This window comes from Strix uralensis, chromosome 9 (assembly GCF_047716275.1).
Source record: "Strix uralensis isolate ZFMK-TIS-50842 chromosome 9, bStrUra1, whole genome shotgun sequence".
Classification (NCBI taxonomy): Eukaryota; Metazoa; Chordata; class Aves; order Strigiformes; family Strigidae; genus Strix; species Strix uralensis.
This window is the reverse complement of record NC_133980.1, coordinates 28,107,874-28,133,437: the sequence shown is the minus strand read 5'-3', so window position 1 is coordinate 28,133,437 and position 25,564 is coordinate 28,107,874. Positions and strand designations below refer to the sequence as shown.

Below are 25,564 nucleotides of genomic sequence, written 5' to 3'. Positions count from 1 at the left end.
GTGTGTTGTGTTTTATCCTTAATAGAGAAGTAAAAAATCTGGCTTTAAGAGAAAAATTATGCTGTTTCTACTAGTTACTGGTGCTGCAGGTCTGTTAGTAGGCATTTCATTTGTTCCACAGCATATTCTACTGATGTCTCAGTATAAATTAGACTATCAAAGACCCCTGTGAAAAAGGATACCGGCACAGACACACCTTCAGCAATTCTATGGTAAAGAGGTACAAAGAACTCACCTAATTTCTTCAGTGAAACCTTATGGCTTCTGAGTGGTCTTTTCAGATGCTCATTGTCTATTTGCCCTATAGAATTTCTCTGCATGTGTTTGAAGAAATATTTTGTTATTTCTTGCTTATTGTTCCTGAAATTCTTCTTTGGCTTCCTTTATGACATTTTGATGCTTCATCTGCTAAATATGATCCCTTTTACCTACCTCTGAGATATGAAATCACACTTCTTTTAGGGAAACATCTCCATTTTTATTTGGTTCCTCTTTTCAGACAGAAAAAAACCAGTGAATTAGGTTTTGTTCTTGCAGAGGCAGTAACTCTGTGCACTTTATGGTCATTGGTAGAGCAGATAGCCAACTGTAAGGTCTCAAACCAGACCCTGCATACTGTTCAGCCAAAACCTGCATCCTCTCTCAAGGGTTTTGCAACCAGCAGCACTACAGAACCATATTCACCTGGAATCAAAGACATCTGCCTCATCTCCCAGCACGGGATCTGCTCAATCAACACAGGTAGGTAAAGTCTACAACCTCTGCTGTGCTTCCTGCCCTCATTATCTCCCTGACCTCTTCTGACCTTCCACAAGCAACACTGCCATAATGGTTGGGCACTCAGCAGTGCAGACCTGACACTTCTCTTTCTGGGCAGGGCTGTGGATAATGCTGCCTGGCCTGAGCCATTCAGGAGGCCTAACTAGGGCTTCCCTTCTGATTCAAGCCGAGGTAATTTCTGCAGGTGAAGCTCAGAGTACAATTAAACTTATTTAATAAATATGTCCCTGTAAAAAAGATTTCCCCAATTTCTTTCCAGCAGCAGCTGCTGGCACTGCAGTGGTTTGTGCGGTGGCCATTTTCTAATCTCTTGGCTTATTATTAAGTAAACTCCTAATGTGGGAGAAAAAACAGAACAGAATTGCATGCAGTGCCCATGACAGTCCTTGTGTCCTGACTGTTTTCTACTGATCTTGTTTTTAAAAAGAACAACATGAAGCAAGAGATGAGTTAGGATGGAATGGATGATACTTTTCTAGAGACAGATATAGCACCTGCAACCCTTCAAAACGAGCAGCAGTTCACCACCACTGTAGGTTAAACTTCATGTGGCAGTTCTAGGACTGATGGATCATGCAGAGAAACTGCAGGAGTTTATCCTGTCTAGGAAACAGGGCTCTTAAACCTGTTCTGAAGCTCCTGCTAGGAAAGAAAACAGATCAAGGTATGCATTTAGTTTTGTTACCTTTCTGAACAGAAATTTCTACTCAGGAGAAGATGCATTGATGCTCAAACCCTACAGCCATGGGATGGAAAAGGTCCGATATACAATATGATCCTATAGTTCCTGGGAGCTACAAGAGCTAATGGGATTATCATCATCCAAGAAAGTCCAGGAGAACACTGTGCCACTAGCAAGTCAGAAGAGGCTTACTGTGATTACAATGTCAATCACTTGATTATAAATGATATTTGCCCAGAAATTAAAGCCTCACGTAGGTACTGTTCACAGAGCCCAAAGTATGGACACAGTTGTACAAAAACTGGTAGTCAAGCTATTACGTTTTGACATCAAATAAAGAGCGGGCTTTTGAAGGACCAAACAAGAACCCTAAACTCTGGCCTCCAGCATTCACCATCTACTCCTCCCACAACACAAAGTCCCCCAATGCCTGTAAGGGAGTGAGTGTTCTATTCTTTTTGCAACTAGACTAAAATAAAGAAGCACTTTCTATCTAAAATGATCTCTGCCTACCAAAATGGGGGAAATGGCAAGTTGTACATTTTTAGTACGAGAACAAACTTCTAGTCTGGAAATAACTCTGGCACCTAGTATTCATGACTTCAGAGCAAGCTGACCTTTTTCTTAACCTTTTCACTCAAGAAATGCAGAGAACAGAGAATGGAAAGAAAGCTGGATTTTCATAATGTTAAAAATTAAGCAACAGTCTTGAGATTTGCAGGTCCTGCTCAGGTCAACGTGATTATGTTCATCTTCAGTACAACCATGCCAAACATCTCCCCTGCAGTACTTTACATGCTCTTTCCTAAAAGGAAGAGATAATCACTGGTTTCTCACAAAAACTGGCACAAGTGAGCCTTGCAAGTGTCATGGGCAGCTGGTCAGTGAGAAGAGTCATTGTAACAGAACCTAAAAGTTTAGGTATCTGTTAATATCTTTATGGACCCAGAACACTGTGTTGCTAAATAAGTTAATATTGTTGGTATAATACACATACTGCAAACAGACATGCTTCAGTGCTTTGTTTTTTTTAGAGGAGAAAAAACTTAAGAGTTTAAAATGGAAATGTAGCAAAGGCTGTGATTAATGAGCTGAGCAATACAGGCTACATTCTGTTTTCTGTGGCTGCTTATAAGATACAAACATACAGACATTTGGTTTTAATTTCCCCAGGCAATTTGTTAACCCTATTTCCTCCCTTCCCCCTTCCACCTCCTTTAAAATAAATCTCTAGCTAAATTAAATGGGCCAAATTAATCCCTAATGCAATTCTACCACAACTAGGATAGTTATACTAGCGTGATGAGTCTTGTCCCTCTACGATCAAGCAATCATTTGTATTCGAGACATTAAAAGCTCATTTACTGCTCTAAGAGTCTTTATTTGAATAAGAATTTTGTTCAAAAAGCATATAAACATTTAGATTGACTGAAAGAGACAGATGTTTTCAGAAGAACCTAATCACTATTTGATGCATAGATAGACTACAAAGTATAGGTATAGCTGCAGATTTCTCCCTCCTTCCCCACCTCTCTCAGGATACAGTTCAGCTCATTGCAATAGGTCTTAGAAGCAGACAACCTCATAACACTGAAAATAGACCACAGGACCTTGAACATTATTTAAAAAAAAAAAAAAAACACAAAACAAACAAACCTCCAGCAATCTAGGATCTCTATGGAACACTTTCTACTGACAACATAGTTTAATAATGATAGGTTAAAACCTTGGGCTTCCAGACCTTCTGCTTTACGGTCAGTCACTGCCACATGCGAATCCAAAGCACTTAGTATTTTGTTCACTCTTCTGTATAACCCTCCCACTTATCTTTTGATTACTGAGTATTCTGGCAGCTACAATCCAGTCAGTATGTGGCTTGTCTTCATTACTTGGTGTGCTGAACATCTTACTGCACTGCAGAAAACTGGTGGACTTTGGAACACAGAGGGAAAAGGAACTGTTCATAAACCTTCCCAGGGCACACACGGCACAGCAAGACGAGCACGTGGCCTAACGCACCCTCCTGAACATCCGCCTTGGAGGGAAAAGCAGAGATCTTTTGAAAGATCAGATATAGAAAGTTGCTTCCTATTACCGGCTTGAACACATCATGTGTTGTTTTTGATTAGAAGGTAACTACATGAGAAATGGTTGTATTTAGCTCTAATTATGGTAGAGTTAAATTAGATACGTTTATTACTCAGAGATTATGGAAGCCACTCTATGCATAATATTAAAATCCAGGTTAATTACTACCTTCACTGGTTCTCTCTTGCTGCGAGTGAGATCACAGAATAAACAAAGTCCTACTTAACATCCAGCTAGGTATCGTTTCTACTTAACTACTATTATTTTTTTAAATTATTCATTTATTAACTAAATCATTTAATTTCTCTCCTATAAAACACAACCAAGATTTTTTTTTTTGGCAAAATTTTATTTTGACTTCTAAGAAAACAATAGGAGTGGAAGTTAACATCTTCCATACAAACAGGGCTGTAAAACTCAGGAAATATCAAAATGTGTCTTTTTTTTTTAATTTACATCCTAACAAAACCCAAAAAGTGATTAATTCCAGGTTCTAGCTTCCAAAGCATGCTTTTTATTCCACTTCAGCAAGGACAGAAACATTAACACTTTAATGTATATAATATTACCTTTACCTACTCCTCCTCCTCATAAAGCACAATTAATTTGTAGCTAATTGACAAAATAAGATCTCTCCTTTAACTGCATTAACAACTGCTTGAAGGCAATTGGGGCTGTGCATATATGTCTTACTAAATAAATAAATAAAATCAAGGTTTTGTAGCATTTGAAACGGATTCAACAGAAAGAGAACACTCAGTGCTGAAATACTGAAAGAACATGAGCAGATGGAGCAAGCAAGTAGTTAAAGACAAGTTTGCAGTGAAATATGGCAGCAATTCTGAAATAAATTAGAAATGAAAAATGCCAATAGACCAAAATGCTTTTCTATTTATGTTAAACTTTGGCACCTTGGTCAAGTAGTCAGACTGGTGGGTTGAGAACAGAAACTGCCATTTCTGAGAAGAGAAATGGCAGTTTCAGTCACAGGGTAACCATTTCACAGCCTTCTCAAAGAAGCTGTTACAGCAATGCGCAAACTGCCACCAGCATGGGGGGAGACCTCACAGCACACATACTGGAACCCACACCACTTCCCAGTTAGGAAGCCGGCAAGGGCTCTGCTAAAGGATACTCCCCAGAACGCTGGTACTTATGGGCTATCCTTCTCCTCTTTGGGTGGTTGGAAGAGCAAGTCATCTTTCCTAAACCCTAATCTTGGCTGTAGGCTGTCTCTTGATATGCTGTTTCAAAGGAATTTATTTTAACCCATGTTTTCAAGCTGTAGTTTGTAAACAGTCCAATTCTCTTACATACCTTGGATCAAGGAGACTCCTCAGAAACTGAAAGAGTAAGAACTGGTCCTGTACAACAGGAGGAGACAGAGTATTACTATATGAGATAATCTGCTATAAACCAGTGATTCCTGCTATGTGCATTGAAGAAAATACTGTTCACAGCTGGTACCTGCTGAAGAAGTTGGTTTAGGCATTTACCTGGCATAAAAACTCAGAGGAAATGTTTGCTGACAACAGCTCTGTCTGATCTGTGAGTGCTGAATTCCAAACTAAAAACTGCACTAGCAAGTGATACAACCAGCAACTCAGAGATCATACATTTTACAGCCAGAACTCTGCGGACAGGCCAAATAATTTAAATGTACCAATTCTCGCTGCTGAGCAGCTGTCAAGCTCTTTTTCTTCTGTTTATGACACAGTGACAACTTACCATTACTCTTAGCAATCATTTCTTACAAGAATGGCAACCCCGCCGTAAAGAAGCACCAACATCAATGAAGTTTGACACTTTACCTGAAGGTTTGTAATGATGCTCTCAATCTGCTCACTGAAGTGAATGGCTACCAAGTCAGCTGCTTTACACGGGCTCAGCAACAGCAACTCCTGTGAAGAGGGAAACACAAGAAAAATAATTACTTTTCATTTCATAGGCAGTATAATTATGCAGTATCACCAACTCCATTCATATTGTAACTCCATTTTACAGATTTCATCTAGGCAAAGATGATGAGCACCATCACAAAAAGTGATTTTGAATAAAATTACAAGGGTAGTGTGTAAAAAGGTATTTTTGAACGTCGATAATTTTACTACTCAACAAGCCTTGTAAGAATGCAAAACTCTTCACACCAATGAGACCACATCTCAGTCCTCAGGTGAGGAAATTATTCATCAGGTTTTCTGACAACCGCCCTTTACCCCCTGCTAACAAGACATTCCCAGTGTCAACTAGGAGCCAGCAGTAGAGAGGAATTAAAGCCCTCACCTGACCCTAGGGAATTTCTCAGTCAAATGAAAACAGTGTTTAACTGCCTTGAACTGAACTGAGCCAGAGGCTTAAAAGCAGGTTTCCTGTAAGCGTTAACTGTAACTGATACCTGTCCAGACGTGAAAAAACTCTAAGCTATTTTTTTATTGTAATAAAAGAAAGAAAAAAATCTTTTAGATGCCTGTGGGTTTGCCTCCTCTCGAGCATGATCTAAGAGGCTTCATATCATACAAGTTCACACAATCCAGAACATGAGTGTTCTGCTCCTAATGATTCCAAATAAATGAGAAGCAACTGCTCCAAACCAAAATTGGGTACCTGGTAACCCTTCCCAAAAGCCCCTGCTAAGCCTACAAAGGAGAAAATATTGCTTTACTAAACAAAAACAACTGTTACAGTGGTAAAGAAAGAAAAATTTCATAAACATACATCTGGAAGAAAAAAAATAATCTGAAAAAGTTACTTAGCACTATCTTGGTCTCCAGACAGATGTAGCAGCCACCAAATTCAGCCAACAGACCAGGGCGAAGGGAACAAAGGAAGTAACAAGGAAGAGTGTGACTACTTCACAAGCCCTTTAAAGAAGAGCTATCATAGAACATGCGTTTTGTGAAGTTCCCAAAGCAAAATTTGCCTACCATACTGTAGGTAAATAAGCTCTGCAGTGTTTGACCCTGCAGTTTCACTGCATGGGCCACAGCTCTTAGTTGCTTCCCCAGCACTCAGGAGCACGACCCCTTCATCTCACAAGCCCAGTGAATGCAAAGGACCCAGAAGACCTTAACCACAACAGTGCAGAGGAGTGCAGAAGGGATGTAGTGTGATTGCCTTAATTTGTTTCTCTCTGGACAAATCCTCCCTGGGAGTCTTCAGGACTGCTGAAGATAGGACTGACTGGCTGGAGGGAGATGGCCCAGCCTCCCTCTAACTAGCTGCAGCTCTTGAATCGATGTGACCTACCCCCAAGCAAAAGGTTTTGGGCTTGGGTTTTCATCCTCGCCCAGGTTTGAACAATTTGCAAACATGGTACTTCTTAGGCAGACAGCCCTTGAGGAGACAGTACTGACACAAGGTATGTGGATCTGAGGACAGAAAGTGACCACAACAAACAGCACTGTGACTGAAGAGAAGCCTTAGGCTTTATTTTTGAGATAAACATCAAGGAACAACCGCTCTGTAGGATGATGGAGAAAATATGAAGTGGCACTGATCAGAAACCTCACTTTCTGTCATACGGTCACCAAGAAAGCCTCTCTAGACGCTGCTAGTTTCAACCGAAGAGGCTGGTTTGCTACTTTCATACCTTGGCAGATGAAAGGACAGCTGTTCAAAGACCTGAAATCGCAGCACCACCCTAGTAAAATGTTATTTACTATTTTAAGTCTTCTGAATGTCTGAGAGCAGGATTAATGGAATGGAAGAGAACGAAAGCCCACAGCTGCCAATAAGCTGCTAAACCACACAAAATTATATATACTGTTCACCAATCCTGGGAAATAGAAGATGCCAAAAGGAAAGAGGAAGTTGACCTCAGGGGCAGCACCCAAGAAAGGTGACCTACAGAACCGATCATCTGCCCAACTGCTTTTTGAGGAAGCTGCAAAAAGCATAGGTAAAAGCAGCTGGCTCTTATCTACAAGGCTGATAGAACAGTGCAAGAAACCCTGTTTTTAAGGATGGCCACGGACAAGTTGAGAAGAATATTTCCTGTTGTTTGTCAACTTCAGAAAAGTACGCAGCTCCAACAAGTTGGGCACTGTACAATAATCAAGAAGTGACTTCAGACTGAGAAAACAAAACCAAACAACACAATATGAAAAGCCAGCAGTCTTGGCCTACGACAAGCTTATCAAAACCAGTACAACACAATGAGAAACATCAGGAAGGGCAACCCAGGCCATTCCTGATTTGCCCCGAGACACCCAAGCATGGAACAGCAATTGTAAAGCCCTCAGGCTGAAGAGAGCCAACCAGGAGACCTACCTGTGACTTGACAGACACAAAATAAGGCTTACAGAGGGAGGCTGACTCACTCAGAATGCCAAACAATTTGGGCTGTATATACCAATACAAGCAGAGACAAGGGATGCAGTAGGAGAAGAATGAAGCAGACACAAAGAAGCAGCACAGTAGATGGCAGTTTGCTAGCTTGGAAGGCCCACCGTGGAACCACGGTTGCTCTGATGAGGTAGCAGTGAGCCAGGCCTGCTCAGCCACAGCACAACCACCACCACCACTAATCCCCATAGAGTCTGAAAGTGCATCTGGAGAGTGGGCGTGAGCTCAGCGAGCTGCATGTCATACAGCTGGATTCACAGGATTTCTTTGTTTATTGTCTTTTGAATCATTCTCTCCCTTGGTCCATTTTCTCATTAGTCACGCACTACTTGCAGATGCTGGTAGAGACTAAAATAATTCTGTACCTTTCAACTGTACCTAGTACTTTTTTGTCCACCACACAGGATTCAGACTTCTCTGGCCATTTTCTGCTAAGTAGTCTGGGTAAGTGCATGACTGCTTGTTTTATAGACAGAGTTATTTTCCTGGCTTATCTCCAGATCACCCCAGAGGGGGCTGACACCACCTTACAGGAACTAGAGATATTATGGATTCCTCATGTCTACTGACTGAACAATTATTTCAGACACATCTCCATCCCCTGAAGCAAGGAGAGATTGAAGAGATGGGAAAAATTATCTAGAGAAGTCTAGCAACAGTCTGCGTCTTACAGTAGAAGTCATGACCCCATCTTCCCACAGGTCAGAAGTGCCAGGGTACCAAGACTGAATGTTATTATCATTGTAAGATCAGGAATTTGATACCACAGACTGTGAAGTCAGTGATGTCAATGTCCTGACCTTGCTGCTATATGCTCAGGAGATGAAAGACCTGCTAATGGATCCCTTCCCTGCTACACAGCACTCACTAGCCATCACCCCTGATAAAGTCCCATTATCCAAAGAGCTATATTTGAAACTAGGCAACCAAGGAAGCCAGTCTGAATCAAATGGATGCACTTATATTAATGTACAAGACTACTAAACCTTAAAGTCAGAGCTTTCTAAACAGCAGTGATTCGACACTGTGACACTTCTGCTTACAGAACAGCACTAGACAGATCCAACAGGAGTCAGCAGTAGCTGAGGTACCACGGGTTTAGGATACACTGTACCTCTATATGTTCCAAAGCTTTCTGCCACACCGAATGCTTTTCTTCAGCACTGTAGCCAGGCATGGACAGGATGTTGTGAATATAGTTGAAAACTTCTTCCTGTAAGGCATAAAACCATAAATGGTATAAGTATGTTCTGCAGCACCACAGGCAGCGTTAGATTTTGGGAAGGAAGAGCATTTCAAACAGTCTTAGGATGACCTCAGGGCCAGTCCTCTCTTAGCAAGTCAGGATAAGTTATCTGCAGGTGAGATTATATGTCCCTAAATAGTTCCTGAAGAACTGCAAGGAAAAAAAGCCAAGAGGAACAGAGTTGATGCTAAACATGTTAAGCACTGAAGTCCGAGAGAATTGTTCCTCCACTATTAGCAATGTCCCCCTCTTGCTCACAGGGAAAAAGGACAGGACATCACTCTTTAGCTAGGAGGACAGGCAGAGAAAAGTGCTCTACCAGAGAGTAGGTCAGTTTTCCCAGCATATTCCTGAATTCCTCTTCAACATTAGCCTCTCTCCCAGGTTCTCCTGCACTGTCCTCAGCGTACCACATTTTTTGACCATCTCACTATCACAATGTATCTCTTCTGACTCCTTCACCCACACAACTTTCAGCATAGTGGTTTCATAAGGAGCTGGTGAGATCACATTTGCCAGACTCTCCTCCCAACTTCTGTTGGTGGCAGGGAAGAGAATACCTCAAAAACTGTGGCAGATATACAACTTATAGACACGCAAAAGCTAATTGCAAAGAGATAGTAAGGGCAGAGAGGCTCTATCCAGGGGGAGAAAAGAGGGTACTGACGGCAGAAACAAAGTACTGCAGTTAGCAACATTTGCAAAAACTCCCACCTTGCACTCAGGTTTTATGTATTAGCATTGTTTAAAAAGAAACAAAAAACTCTGAAGCCTTAAAAAGATCAACTCCTCTCCAACACACACAGAAGCACAAAAAGCCTTGACTGTAAGAAAACTCAACTGTAAAGGAGGACACTTTTTAAGATCAAGAAGCACGACAGAAGAGCAGGGCTGTTGTGCCCATTCACACTACTGCCAGCAGGACAGGCTGCACTGCTATGAAGAAGACAAGCCAGAAGTACCAGATTTACTCACTTTTCTCACTGGGTCACGCAGGTAACAGCCAATTATCTTGTCATAGCGAAGCTCTCGTTCATACATGAACTCGCAAATCTGATAGCTAAAATGAAAAATACTTTCCACATTAGGAAAACACACTCAGCTGAGTCAGCAGAACGGAGGTAGGAAGCTCAGATCCAGCACAGTTTGACAGCACTCAAAAGAAAATACAGGATGTTTTACAAAAAGCATTTGGAAGTATCTTACATTAGGGTTTTCAGCACGCAGGTTGAGTGGCTCCAGTATACATATGCCACTTGGTACCAGCCACAGACCAATCAGCCTATCAACCTCCCTCTTTTGGGGAAGTTATCATACAGAACAGAGAAAACCAGAGTTACTAAGGTGAGAGGCAAGGGACAGAGGACAAAAATCCTTAAAGAAATCAAGTTTCATACATTCACAAGGGACAGAGGACAAAAATCCTTAAAGAAATTGGGTTTCTGTTCATAGATCATCTTCCTTATTTCCATAACACACTCAGCTCTAGGCTAGGACAATCCACAATACTAATTTGAAGAAATAGGCTTAATATGACTCAATAATGTATTATGACACAGCTTCCTACCTTCAAATTTTAATAAACATCTTAAATATTTTGAGACTTTAGATAAAAACAGATGTAACTGAGGCAAAACAAATGAAAAGTGTGCTAAATAACATTACACTATAGGTCTTCTAGTTGTGATGGAAGTGGCTGAGCTGGTGGTTCTGGCAGCCAAACTCTCTGAAGCAAGGAGAAAAAAAATGCATTTCTTGAGTCTGAAAAATTTGGTTAAATCCTTCTAGGACACACAGGAAAACAGGCATGGCAGACCCCGCCACTGCGCTTCTATCCCTCTGGTCCTTTGTAGCGTGGTGGATTAATTCACACAACATCCAAAGTCAAGACCTGGATGAAGATGCCCTCCCTGGCTGGCTCTGTTCAGGCATGACAGACTCCTTCTGGAAGCATAAAGCATGTAAAGGCAATAGTGGAAATTTTTAGCCTTTCCAGACACTGTGTTTGTTTCTCCTACTCAATTCTAAAATGAGTACCATGGGGGTGGCTTCAGACCCCTTCGTGCTTTTAAATCCACCTGTGGGTCTCACCCCAACGAGTCATCTCCATCTGTCAAGTGGCAGAGCATTCAAATATACCACTATACCTTTGAACAAAGCCTGGGGTCTGGGATAGGAAGTGCCAAAACTCATCAAGCCCCACAGGATTTCATGCTGAAGGGTTTCCACAGCTCCACCCCCTCTTATCTTAACAATGCTTTCTGTAACAACACCCAGTAGAGATAAGACAGAAAGACTGGGGCTAAATATGAACATATTAAGTGAAGCATATGTGAATGCATAGGGAAAATAAACCCAAACACAGCTGCAAAGCAGGAACAAGAAATGTGGAGGAAAAAAGCTCTGGAGGAGATTTAAAGGCAGTATTTAAATATCATACATAAGACTTAAAAAGCAGTATTCATATATTGTACACAGCAACTTACAATTCAGCTTTTTCTGCCATTTGGATAAGACGACTCTCTTCAAACTGCACTATCCCTCCTGCCTGGAGCAATTCTAAGAGGACCTGCAGGTATTGAAGACCAGTTATTTATATTGCAGTAGCAGCTGGGCAGCCAGTGCCATTAAAAGTACACTGCTCTTGCTCCATTAAACTTTGTATTAACACAGGGTTTATTTTACAGATTCTTTCTTTTAATTGATTGTCCATTACTTATGAAGGTCATGCACTTATCCAGGACTTTCCTGCCTCTGTTCTTACTGCTGTCAAACCTCTCCTGCAGGCAATGCTGTGGTAGAATCCTCCCTCACTCCTGCTGTGTACAGCACTGCCCTATTCTTCCACGTTGGCCACCATTCTTATGCTAGGTGTCTGCTTTGGCACGTGACCTCCAGCCAACATCGCTCCCAAGGAGGCTGAGCTCTGCTCTACACTCTGGTCATACCTTAAAGAAATGTTCTCTTGAAGGCTATTACCTGCTGCCTCTCCGAATGGCGGGAGTCATCATCCGGACTGCACAGAAATTCAAGGACCTGTGCAAGGGTGCAGAAGTTACCATGAGTTAGGCCTAGTTAGCATAGCTGTTAGCATAAACCTAATAAGCAGACTGTGAGCACCAGTAATGCCAACGGCAAATCAGGACACAACGGTGCAATTTATTCATGTGAGGTACTCTCTGCTTGGTCCTGTCACTAAGGTCACTTAAGAATACTGGAGTAACTAAGAACTGCTGAAAGACTCCAGGGAGGGAAACCTGTGACTCTGCACCAGGATCTAGAACCAAACATTTGGGAACCCAGGGACTATGGAAGAATTCAGGGAACCCCATGGCCCTGCCTTGGACTACACACCAAACAGCTAGAACCACTACACTGACCCTCTCGATTTCTCTCCTGGACTGTGCCATCTCTCCCAGGAAATCATGTCATTCATAGTATTTAAGATATCTGTAGTTAAAGTGTTTAACCCAAATCTCTTTAGCCTCCACAGAGTTCTTTGGTCTTAAATTAGGACAAAGGACATATATTTTCTAACTCATATTTTATTAGGGTTCATATAACCATATTATCATCAAAGCACAACTGCTGTAGCCATTGAAGCCTCCTCCTCAGTCCCAGGAATTTCTGGGACTTAGCTGGGATATAAACTTCACCCTTGCAAGCTTCAGGCACGCATTGGGGCACATCAGCCTGTTTCAAGCAGCAGAAGTACAGTGGCCACATGAACTAGAAATTACCAGCTACATATACGTGCTCTATAAACTTGCTACTGTCATTTTAGTTGGCACCCCTTATGTCCTTATCTTGGCACCTTCATATGCATAACAAATGACAATATTGTCACCAAAATGCCCACTGGGGCTTAAACAGCTTGATTCTGGCCCTTATGGGCCTTTACTTTCCCTCTCATGACACACTAGTGTCCACAGGCATCTGCATTCCATGGAGAAGAGCAGAGGCTGTTCCATCTCCTAGGACCTGACCCTATTTCTCACACAATTCCAGCAGGCAAGCTGAAACACAGAGCTTGCTGTGCTTCTGCGGTCTCTCCTACTCTGTTTCTTTGAAATCACAGCAAAGTCCCAGAAAGATGCTACCTGTTTTATAATGCACCAGGAATTGCTCCAGTCTACAGCACTAGCCACACTGTCTGCAGTGCTGCACCCTGTTTGGAATTTTTGCCACCCCTCACAAAGGAATACTTGCCTGGTCAAAAAGTGTCCTGTTCACAAACAATGTGTTGTTGGGCTTGGCGAGCTGACGGGCAAGGAAGGTAAAGAGACAGCCAACCTGCGACGGGGTGAAGTCAGAATTCTCTACCATGACCTGAGAAACATTAGAGAGAAAAGGGAAAAATAAAAACACAAGTGATTGACTCTACAGCTGCTTTTGGGAAAACAATCAGGTCACCGCAACAAGAAATCCCTGTACAGCCATCATGTCTCCTCCTACCCTAGACATCTACACAATCTCCTGGTGTTAGACCATCCTGAAGGTCTAAAGATAAGCCACATTCCATGGCATTTAACTGTGTTACCTGAAGACACAGACAGTGGATGTGTCACAGAATGGTTTGGGTTGGAAGAAACCTTAAAGATCATCTGTCCTTGCTAAATCACCTCTGTCCTGAAGATGAAGAGGCTCAACTTCTCTGCAATATACTCAAGGGAAGTATTCTTGCATGTCCCTGATTTTTGGGTGTGAAGGGGGACTCCAACAAAAATCCTAAATACTAAAGAAAAGTTAAATGCCCCTGTTTGGAGAGTTCCCCTCTAAGACCAGTGGGTTTAACTGGGAGGAAATCTATCACCTTAACAACTCTGCCAACTAACATCTAAGAATTGCTCTAGCAAATCCTAGACAGGGTCCATCTCCTAGTTTATAACCTCAGTCTAAGCTTGGAAGAGACAATTGATTTCCTAAAGTGACCTGGAGTTCCAGATCCCCATGAGATGCTAATGGTTATCTTACACAAGTGGAGGCAGACAGGTAAGACACATTAAGGAATCAAGTAGATTCCTTAATCTCTGCTTGAAACATCACCTAATGCTATAGTTCTTTTTTAATCTTCATTTTCTGTTTAAAAAGGCTACTTCATACAGGAGCCTAGTCAGAATGGTGTTAGCATTAAAAATACAGCTCACTAAAGCAATAGGAGTATTTTATTGATTTTCACTTTGTTTTTCACAAACTGAGTCCTCGTCAGTCCATATGAAGGTGAAAATACTGTACCTCCGAAACAGAGCAACTTTACAGAGGCTGCAGGCCAACCACGTGGACTTTCTAAAAGATGATATATTTGGCAAAGTTTTACATCAGCATTAGGAGAACGTCTATGTTGACCAAACTTTTAAAAGCACAGCTATTTCCCAAGTGGGATTTTTTGCCAATGATAAATTTAAATGAAGTGTTCCAAGAATTTTTTTATTTTTATCCAAAAGGAGAGCAGATTCCCGACCAAGGGACTGACAGTTCTCATAACACCAAATTGTTTGCCTGCAGATGCATTTAATCCTGCAGCACTTCTCACAATTGCCCTCCTTTTCCCCTCCAAGAGTACGGTTGAATCCTGTTGGGGTGGACATTTGCTACATGGCCAGCAGCACAGAGCCGGGCGGTAAACAGCTTGATCCAGCCCACGCTGTGCTACAGGAACACATCCCACAGTAGCTCCAGAACACAGCCACAGTGTGCCACCTCCTGCTGACAGCAGCTAAAGACACAAAAAAGCATGGTCTCACCCAGCACAGGGCTAACTAACAGCCTTACAGCAACATCCCACTCAGGCAGGCTCGCAAAAGTTCCCCCCCAGTGGCATTATCTCAGCCTCTCCAACACAGCCTAGTGCAGCAGCGCTGTCTGAATCCACTCACTGGTGCCCTTGTTCTCATCTATCAATGATGACAGTGACAGGGAAATGCTACTTACGATCTGTTTATACATAAACAGCTTCCAAGTGGAGTTACTCATTATTAATGCTGACAGCTTTGAAGGGGAAAGCAAACGGCATTTGTCAGCAATAGCTTTTAATGAGAACATTCATTGTTAAGGAACACAGTCTGCAGATGACAAGTGATTTCTAGAGCCAGGCTGATAACTCTGACATTCCTCTTCTCTCTCATTTACTAAAGATAGGCTTGTCATTCTGAGTACATTACATCCCAAACACAGCATTTAGAGATATGGGGAACAGGGTTTTATCAGAAGAGCACTGGCATCCTGCCAAGCACAGGATTCCTGGGACCTTTTTTCCTGCTCAGAAGGAATCGGGGAACGGAATCAATGAGAAACATATAAACTTAACAGTGCACAGAGGAGAAATTTGACAACACAGTACAACCCAGGTGAAATCACAGACAGGAAAGGAGACCTCTCTGTCACTGTATTTAATGTGCATGAAGCATCACTTCCAAATATCAAACCAACAGCCTTGACTGAGGCAAATCCAAGTTCCAACCCACCTTCTTCTCAGAGGAGTCATCCAGGGCAGGACTGGAAACACCTCATCCAAATCACAGCCTGTAGTGCACAGTGCTGTATACAATCAGTCAGATGTAAACACACAGGTTAATTTTTAGGGACACTCACTTTCAGAAGTATGTCCACAATTCTCTGTTGATATTCCACAGCTTGCTTGTCATTCTTAAAGTCTTCAAAAGTCTGCATGAGGCAAAACACTGACACCTTGAGAAGAATGCTCTCCACTGCCAACCCCAGAAATACAAGCAAACACAAAGAAGCAGCCTTATCACAAAGCTGACAACGCCTTTCTGCGCATATCACCTAAGCAGCAGGTTCCAAGATACAATTTACTCTTTTGTAACTACCAAAATTGTTCTTACATATTCAGTAAAAGTAACAGGTCCAAACAGACAAAGGAAATTCTAAGAAATGTGGAAAGGAAGAAAGATTAATCTTTAGGCAGGAGAAAGACGTAGGTACTAAAACACTTTACAAATACATTGTTCTTGTTTTACCTGTGCTTTAAAGATGGCCTCTGTTACCAGAGTCTTCACTGTATAATGTCATGTTCATCAACTTACATTTAAGGACATAAAGGACTATTATGATCTCCTCTGATATCTTAGAGAACACACATCAAAACTGCTCCTGCATCAAGCCAGTAACTACTGGTTTAGCTAATGCATGAACTTTTTAATGGGAATCTTACAGATCATGCAACCAATGACATAGATGATGGAAGAACTGGTGTAGTATTTTTCTCTTGGAGGAGATCAGCAATCTCTTACCAGAGCAAGAACATTAAGGAATTCCCGAGTGTCAAAGTGCAGCAAGGTACGAACATAAGGGTAGACCTCTTCATCCACAGATCCCTCAGTTGAATGCAGCCGGATGAGAAATTCAAAGACCTGCAATGAAAATTCAAACACAGCAGATTTCCTATGGATTTCAGAAAACAGATAGCACAAGCACATGGGAAAGCAGCATCGTTACCTGCTTTGCACTTCAGCTTTAAAGAGCCTTAGGAGTCCATGAGTGTTCTTGAATTGTTTTCTGTGGCTTGTTAGTAGGAAAAAAATTGCGCCTCCTTAGACTCACCAACCAATTTGAGATCAAGCAAAATTTAAGATCAAGCAAAAATTAAAGTTTATACTTGCAGACGGAAGAGTGTGAAATTAGGTAACTCCTTCCCCTTCCTGGCAGCTCTCCTGAGAAGCTGTGCAACTCCTCCTTACCCAGGGCACAGCTCCTCTCCTTGTCACCAGTTCCTTTGGGAAGAGCCCGCCAATCTGCCCCCTCACTTTGAGACACAAAGCTCTTTGGCGCTGCAAGGACTGACTTAGGTGATATTCAACTCTATCTCCTCCACTGACTTCCTGGTTACTGGGATTTGAGCGTGCCTTTCAAAATGAAGGCAACTTCTTTTATTCAACCACTGACAGAAGTGTCCAGGCCCACCCAGGGAACAAACAGGGGAGCAACAGCTCCAGTTGTCTCACACCCGCTCACAACAGATCTGGCTACCAGCAGAAAGAGAGCAGACTGCTGCAGACTGGCTATCACTCATGAGTATGTGTTAAGACACATACTGGGATGCCATGGAGAACCGACAGGCAATACAGTCTCCCAGCCATCCTCAGGAACTGCCACGTTCTCTCATTTACTTCTATTCCGAGTTAATTTTCCTGTCACCACAGTGGCAGTGAAGCCAGGAGGAGTTAGCAGCTTGACTTTCAGATCCACAATCTTCCCTGTTGGTCTCCTTGAGCCTGATATCTACCTCCCACCTAGAAACTCTTCAGAAAACAAAACAAAAACCCCCAGACTGTAGCTAGAGTGGATTCAAGTGTCCAGATGGAAAGGTGTTAGTTAAACCAAGCTCTCAGGAACACTATCAGAGGTCATAAAAAGGAGAGGTTGATGGCTCCTCCCCAGAGCTACTGCTGCTGGTTGGGCTACGACTTCCCCTCAGACCTTGAGCCACAGTCTGTTGCCCTGCCAGCACTAGTGTGTGCAGGGAACAACTTAATGAGGACCATGGGAGAGGGCAACAGCCTAGTGCTGCAGACTGGTTTTCACACCCTGTGAGGAAAGCCTTTGCAGTAACCCAGAGCTACTATACACATATAGCTACAAACTCTGGATTAGGAAAAAAAAAAAACACCAAAAACCCCCAAAAAACCCTCCACCCCACAATCAAAAAAATATCTGTTCCATTGCACTGCAAAGAGAGAGTACAAAAAAGCACTTCCTCTTACTGAAACCTTAAACTAGAGCAAAATGCTAGAGACCCCAAAAAGAACGTTTGTGGTAAAACTGGCCAGAAACTCAGGAAAGAGTTTTATGAGCACAAAGTGATTATTACAAGCATCCCCTGTTTTAAGAAATTGTCAGAGATGACTCCAAAGGAGCTAAGTTTTGCCTTAGGCCAAGCTTCAGACACAGCTTAAAGAGAAAGAAATAGTCAGCTTGAGGGCTCTGATGGAAATAACGAATAAGGAAAGGAGATTTACTTGGTAGTGACCAAGCCAACTTTCATGACACCAAAGTATGACCTGCAGGTCTAGTCATACTTTTGGCATAAGTTCACTGTGATTTTAGCTAGGTACTCTCTCCCTACGATGAAACCATTAAGAACGTGCTCACACCTATCCTGAACAAATACATAAGGCATATGCAATAATACTTGTTGCCTTGAAACAACCAGCCAATCTCTTGGGCAATCCAGATGGAAAAGGCTATTTCTGCCAATGTGAAAGCTACTATCACAGACTCAGAACAGCGTGATGAATCTGGTCAGCCAAAGATGGCCCACTGAACAGGGTGGCAAAGAACAACATGAGACGCAGCTCAGGAATCCAACCTTGTCCCAGAGGACAGTAGGACAAGCCTGCTCTGTCACAGGGTAATAGCAGCAAGCTTTAAGGCATCAGCTGCTGTTCCTGAAGTGCCCTGGGAAGACGATTTGGATGTTAGGTCACAGTTCTTCCTGGAGGGACTAGGCAGAACAACAAAAGATGGATAGTCAGCCTGTGGTCAGCCCACAGGGTGTAAAACAAGCAGCTTCAGAGCCTATAAACATAGGTACAGACTTCTGAAGCAGCTAAGATACTGCCTTATAAGCAGAATGGCTGGACATGCTCAGGGCCAACTGTCCCAAATTAAGGATGGTCAAGATGGGTGGATGAAGAGGAATGTAGTACCAGCCTATTGCCTCCTAACCAGAGCTGGAACAGACTGAGAAAGCAGACAATCTTAACAGCCACCACAAGACTGAATAATATCAAGCCATAGGTTGCTTTATGCCTTTTCTCAAGAGAAGGAAGAAACTAGTTACCTTTTAAGTTGTCTCAAAGTGGCACTGACTATCAGAAAATGGAAATTGTCTTTCCAAACACCATCACTGTGGAATAAGCTTTCATGTTTTGGGAAAGCCTCTTCCCTTCGGTGCTGTGGGCAGGAGGCAGTAATAAGGACATCAGGGAAGGAGTTGTCAAACTTTGTTGTGCAAGGAGGCCAGAAGTATAGTATTCGAGGCAGGAAAACTCCAACGCAAACTGGAGTTTTATCAACAGCCAAACTGAGGAAGGAATATTTACTTAATGTTATCTCATTTTCTACTCCTGTCAATCCCATGTTACATGCATTTGAAAACAGGGAAGATCCTCCCGTATCTGACATGTCATAGTCAAGTTTAGAATGAAGAAACAGCTACAAAGTTCTGGTAACTTTGTGGTAAAGAATAAGGAAACAAAACCAATCAAAATTAGTTCCACTAAGAACTCAACGTTCCCACACCCCAATTTACAGCTGAAAGAAAAATATTAATTCTAAATGGTCAGATTCTGTTCAAACAACCATTTGATTTCATTCTTTAAAAACTTATTTGGTATTTACAGTGGTATATACTCATATCACAAGGATACAGCTATGAGACTGATAATAGTTTTCTATCAGAAAACCACAAAATAAGACATAAACAGCTCCTAAAAACCTCATATGGGAAAGTTTCCTTCCAAAAGGTTGCTCACCTGATTTTTAACCAAAGGTACCAGATCTTCAGGAATATCGCCCAATGGATACGCACGGCCTGCCAAGCAGCAGCTACAGAAAAGGAGGGGAAAGGTATTTTAAATACATCCTGAAATTAAACAGCTTGAGGAGAACAGTTTATTTTTTAAGTTAGTTTTCAGGATGCTCTTAAAACAAGCCAGACAAATTTATTTCATAAAACATGAGAGCAAGCATTGCAGACAGCACTGCTGTTAATACACAGTAAGCCAATGTACTGCATGAATTTGCATCCAAGGTATGCCATTCCACAGCAGAAAAGTAACCAGGAAACTCAGTATTTCTCACAAAAATCGTTACTCTTGCATTTTAGGAAGCAGGAGTAATGCAGAATCTAATGTTCACAATCTTGAATAGATTCCAGAAAGAGGAATTCACTAATTAATCACTACTGTGCAATCTCAGAATGACCTCCTGCAAATGATAGGAAACACAGTAAGCAGCAACTGAGCACAGTTATCCCAAAAGACATAGCAGAAAGGGCTAAAATAACAGCTTTTCAGGCTACAGAGTCCTTGTTCAAGGAGCACTGTGCCACACACAGGACAAAAGAACTCACTCTAACCGATTTCTAAAGATAAAGACATGGTCTTGGCTTACCAGCAGTAACTTGAGCTCTAAGTCTTCAACTTTATCCTACCTATCCACTCACATGATGTGTAACAAGAAGCCACTGTAACTTTAAGTCAGCTGTACAAAGTAGCCATTGCTATTTTATGCCAGACCTTGAAACACACTCTAAGATTATGCAGCTACAGTGAGTTAAAAATCTGGTGCCACCACTAGGCAACACCTCACACACTTTCTAAAGGACCTTACCTTATATATACAAGCAGCTTGTTGCCCATTACCACCTGCTCATCTACAAAACAAAAATTGTCACCTTTTCTTCACGAGACAACATACAGAGTTGCAATTCTTTTTCCCAGCTGTTAGCAAAACATCTCATCTGACACACATGCAGAGTTTTACACACAGTAAGTTGAGCAGCTTTACACACGGTAAATAGTACTAGAACACTTTTCTGTTCTCCAAGACCCTTATATTGGATATGTATTTCTTTTTTGCATCCCTCTGTTGAAGTGACTAGAGACAGTCAAAACATCATATATCAAAATTAGAAACCCTTAAAGGGAAAGAATTCTGTACCTGTGAGAGACTTCCCAGCATTCAGTGGAGGAGCAATGACTTTGAACAGCTTCTGTAACAAGGAGGAAGGCAGTGCTCAAGCAGCTGGAAAAGCTCAAAGCAAAGAATCTGCACGGTTTTAAAGCAGAGATCAGTGGGGCCTCTTCCCCACAGAAACTGCACTTTCTCACTATGTCTTACAATTAAAAGGTGCAGAGGACACCAAGATGTGGCAAGCTTTTCCCAGCTGGTGTTATGACATATGAAAAAACAGCCTTCATTCAGTTAGATCTAACCCTAAGCACAGGTCACACTAAAAAAAGCCATGTTCACTAGTCCCAAAAACAAGTCAGAGCACAACTGACCAGCCTTGCCTCCTGTTCCTGAAGCTTCTGCCACCAGAGACTACGCAAACCTTCAGACTACCTAGCAGGGTCACCAGAGAGCCTTTAGTCTGGGCATGTAGAATGAGGACTCATCTAAATACTTAGCTCTAGAAAGCAGAAAAAATTATCTGTACTCATACAGTTAATGCTAGGTTTCCAGAAGTCCTTTTCAAAATAATGAACACTTAAAAAGTCTCCTTCCTGAAAAAAAGTGAAATGAGATTATAACTGCTAGAAACTGGGCAGTTTAAGATTTTCACACTCAAATGGACTCAGCTCTCTATTTCAACACTATAGAGAAAATACCAGCAGCATGCTTCCATAATGAAACATCCTAATGTTATAGCTACAGGCTTCAAGAGCAACTGGTACCCCAGGCCCATCTTCAGGATTACCAGCAGCAGCACCAACGGGGCCTTCAGTTACAGCATTACACTGAGTGCTGTGCTTACTGTTAATGGATCACGCCCAAGTGCTAAGAACAAAGCCTACCTCCATGCAAGGACTGTTTCTAGCTTTTTTTCTGAATTCTGTACCACAGGTAAGTTCACCCTTTGTTTCCATTACTGTTTAATACATATTAATATACTGTTGTGTCAGCAGAGGAAGAACAGTATGAAGGCCAAAACGCTCGCGGTGTTCATAGAACCTCTCACGCCTACACCTCCATTAATCCCATCGTGCAGAAAGTCGATGCTTTCTCAGCACGTCATGCCACATAGGCCAGGCTCACCACCAGCAACAAAGCTGTTAGCGGACAGTTTTGCAACACAATCTCTTTAAGTCATCATGTTATACTCTTGTGTTGCTTTTGTTTTACATTTATTTTATTAACACGACAATTTCCTACAGAGCTTTGCTACCTCAGCAGGGAAATTTGTGTTCTAAAGCACAGTAATTACACATTACTTCTCTCCTTTACTGCATCTAGACAAACAAACTGCATGTATCATATGTGATTTCTCCCTTTAAATGAAAAAGAATAAGAATATATACACACTGAATGAGAAGATAATGCATTGGGTTTGAAATGCTGTTTCTCAGAGACTGTGCTGAACGCACAAATAAGAACTCACTGCACTGAGCATCTTTCCTACCTCCATAGGACTAATGAAGTCATTCATCCCACTGTTGTAGACGTAGATCATGGCATCATAGAGACGGTTTTCCCAGCATAGAAGAACTACCTGCAAGGCAAACAAAGCACAACGTATGTATAGAGCTGGCCTTAGCTCACAGTTTTCTCATTCTCCAGTCTCTCAAATACAATCTCTGTCCTTGCATTTGCATCTTCTGACAGCATGATTTAAAGCAGAATGAGAATTTCCAATTGCAGAACTAGTCTCTTGCAAGGATTTCAAATCCCCAAAGGAAGTATCCAGCTTATTGCTCATGCAGCAAACATGGAATCTAACTGTCTAGATTCTAACATTCATAACTTGTATGAGGTTAAGGAATAAAAAAAAAAATCAGTTCTTCAAAACCTTTGATTGCACCAGTTCGCCTTTTGGTTGAGTTAGTGAATTGATTTCTCAAGTTCCCAAGCAGTTCTCTCCTTGGAATGCAAAGCCATGCTGTGGGAATAAAAACTGGCCAAGAAAAACAGGACTACCCAGCAGGAACACCTCCTTGCTCCACTAACTTTGTCACACAAGTGCAAGCACATGAGGAGAGCAGGCTGGCAGGCACCAAACTGACAAATGCAACTCCAGTTTTTTGAGCTCCTGAAGCCTTTGATGTTAGGCAAGGTACTCAAAACAGGAAAGACCAACTGTGAATATCAGACTAATCCTGATGGACTAGTAGTTTCCAACACATTCAGCTGCTGATGCATTAACCTATGCCAGGACACAAACTGGGAGAGCAAAACATGTTTATATGAGCATGTGTGTTACAGGATGGAAATAACCACGTTAAATAATTCCCACATTCATTGCATTTGATCCCAGGGACACAGGGCTAAGTTCTGCTACAAATTAGTGACCAAAAGGCATGAATGGTTTGAACTATGTAAGTCTTGTCTGTTGAAAGGTGACACCTTGTTTTCCACATGCCATGCTGTGCTCAAAAGCACAAGGAGTTTGCATCAGTGCCTAGGGGATGTAATTTATTCAGAGGAACCCAATACAGTACACAGTACAACAGCTCACCTGCTGTATGTCTAAGCTGGTGATATCCATATGCACAATGCAGGCTTCCAAATTTTCCAACCTGTTCTTGTCTTGGAAGTGAAGCAGCAAGTCTTTCATCACTTGAGCTGTGATCCCCATCAGCTTATCGCTTAAGATATATGGCTCCAAGCACTCCAGAAAGATGCCTTTAGCTACAGAATTCTCACTCATCTTATCATATATCTGGTTAAATAATAGATCCCTAGGAGGAAAGAAGTGTTTAGTTATCAAATAATCTTACTAAAATCTCCTTACTTATCTACTTTGAGGGCTCCAAATTAAATTCCGTTTTCTCTGTATTTCTCAAACTCAGGAGCTGAATGCCCTGTTACTATACTAATGCAAGTTACATGCAGCTACACAGAATAAATTGACTATGGATGCTGCAGCAAAAAAACTGCTGTTAGAGGGGAAATGATGATGACAGGAAAAATCTATCAAGGCAGCTTCTTTCTTAAGGGGATGGTGTGGGGGAAAAAGTTTGAAGCAAACTTTTCTCCCTCAACACATCAATGAAAATTTAAGACACACTTTCCTTTGAGTACTGAGTACCCCGACCTTAGTATCAGTTTTTAAGCATTCCTCTAAACTGTGATGTGATATATGATATGGCAATGATGTGATACAATTCCTCTAAACCATGTGATACAAGAGGAGGCAGCACTCGGGACTACATGGGTTGGTGGTCTGCCTTGGGAGACAGGCTTGCAAACTCAGACTTACGTGCGCTGGAGTAAGAGACAGTAATCAACTATGACAGGCACCACATCCTGCAGAAGAAACATAAAAAAAGCTGTAGGGACTGGCAAAAATCCTGCCAAATAGCACATCCTGCAGAGCACAAAATGAAGCCTGGCCAATAGAGAGCAGAATCAGTGAGTTATCTGAATCAGCTGGTAGCTGGCACAGTTACAGATTTTCCTGTACACTGGTTCATATGGAGAAAAACTCTAGTCACACCTCTGCAGAGGACAGAGGGTGTACAGGTTTTGCTCTGTCGCCTAGCTGGAACTAAGTCCTGATTTCATTAGTGCGCACAACAGAGGGAAGAGTTCAGCTGAGACACAGCAATATTTTTCAAAAATAGACAAGTATTTTTACAGCAAAGTCTGATTAAAAAAAAATCAGAAGATCTGTACAGGAGAATCCTCGGGAGCACCATACCTGAAAATGTTGCTCCATAACCTGGATTTTGCCTTGGTCAGGACATTTCTTCAAAGTCCGATCAGCGTAATGGAGAAGGATTTCAACCATCTGAATTACAATAAACAAGAAAATTCATTCAAATCCTACACTACAGGCCCTCCTTGGTAGCACAGACTGACTCGGGGGCTGGCAGCTCTGTAAACTCTACTGTCCCACTTTGGGTATGAACTACCGTGGGCAGGGAAGAGGCTGCCAAGAGACAATGGCATGACAGGGCATAGAAGTGCCCCAGTGGGATACTCAAGGCCTACACTAACTTTAGCTGACCGAGAACCCGGGCAGAGAGTCTGCCAGCAAATTTGCAGGCAGATAAACACATCCTGAAGCACAAAGCTCATCTGGGCCATGTTTTTACCCAAAGCTTAAGTTACATTATCTTGAACAGCAAAACTTATTTACCTGCAAGCAAAATACACATGAAGAACAAAGTACAGTTGAATAATAATTTCAATAATTGTGTATTTTAAACATACTCTTCCCAGAAAAAGGTTCCTGTAACAAATGAACAGGATCAGTTGAAGAGTTTTTTCCATGTCCATGCACACATGCAGCAAAGTTTCCATCCTGAGAGTCAGCAAGTTACATACTGATGGACACTTGCCAACCAAAGGTCAGGAAACGCTGGAGTTACCTGCGGAAAAGGTTTCTCTCCACTGTGAGGGGACCAGAGATCTCAAGGTCTGGATGATAACGTCATGTTTTGATTTGCTAATGTTGCAGATTTTATCCCCACCTTTACCCAAAAGGTATTTCCAAGTCTCTTCTAAAATCCTGCTCACAATCTTAGCAAGAGGCACATGTACACATTCTAGAGCTAGTTGGATTAACTAACTTCTGGAGGACAGAAGCCATTCCTTCCAGGAACACAGTTAATATTACATCAGCATACATGAAAATCCAGTTAGGAAGAGATCAGTGACTCACTCTGTCTGCAATGACTGCTTTCCGCTTGTTTGTGTCCCCAGACAAGCCTAGAAAGAATGAGGGGGGAAAAAAA

At 42.0% G+C, this 25,564-nt stretch overlaps 1 protein-coding gene across 4 annotated transcripts in view; it reads right to left on the bottom strand.

The window, feature by feature from the left end:
* The window catches only part of VPS8 (VPS8 subunit of CORVET complex), an 86,198-nt gene that overhangs the window by 27,947 nt on the left and 32,687 nt on the right, over positions 1-25,564 (bottom strand). For 3 of the 4 annotated variants that reach the window (XM_074877949.1, XM_074877947.1, XM_074877948.1), the window contains exons 18-34: positions 25,492-25,538; positions 24,526-24,615; positions 24,085-24,131; positions 23,341-23,563; positions 22,288-22,377; positions 20,826-20,877; positions 20,496-20,538; positions 19,637-19,709; positions 16,394-16,513; positions 15,732-15,803; positions 13,350-13,469; positions 12,120-12,176; positions 11,627-11,709; positions 10,116-10,200; positions 9,009-9,107; positions 5,362-5,451; positions 4,868-4,914 (exon numbers count right to left, since the gene is read on the bottom strand). In XM_074877949.1, the coding sequence (XP_074734050.1) occupies positions 4,868-4,914; positions 5,362-5,451; positions 9,009-9,107; positions 10,116-10,200; positions 11,627-11,709; positions 12,120-12,176; positions 13,350-13,469; positions 15,732-15,803; positions 16,394-16,513; positions 19,637-19,709; positions 20,496-20,538; positions 20,826-20,877; positions 22,288-22,377; positions 23,341-23,563; positions 24,085-24,131; positions 24,526-24,615; positions 25,492-25,538 (1,438 nt within the window). Of the gene's footprint in view, positions 1-4,867; positions 4,915-5,361; positions 5,452-9,008; positions 9,108-10,115; positions 10,201-11,626; positions 11,710-12,119; positions 12,177-13,349; positions 13,470-15,731; positions 15,804-16,393; positions 16,514-19,636; positions 19,710-20,495; positions 20,539-20,825; positions 20,878-22,287; positions 22,378-23,340; positions 23,564-24,084; positions 24,132-24,525; positions 24,616-24,966; positions 25,458-25,491; positions 25,539-25,564 lie in introns of those variants that run through there. The other variant, XM_074877950.1, reaches the window with a different exon arrangement.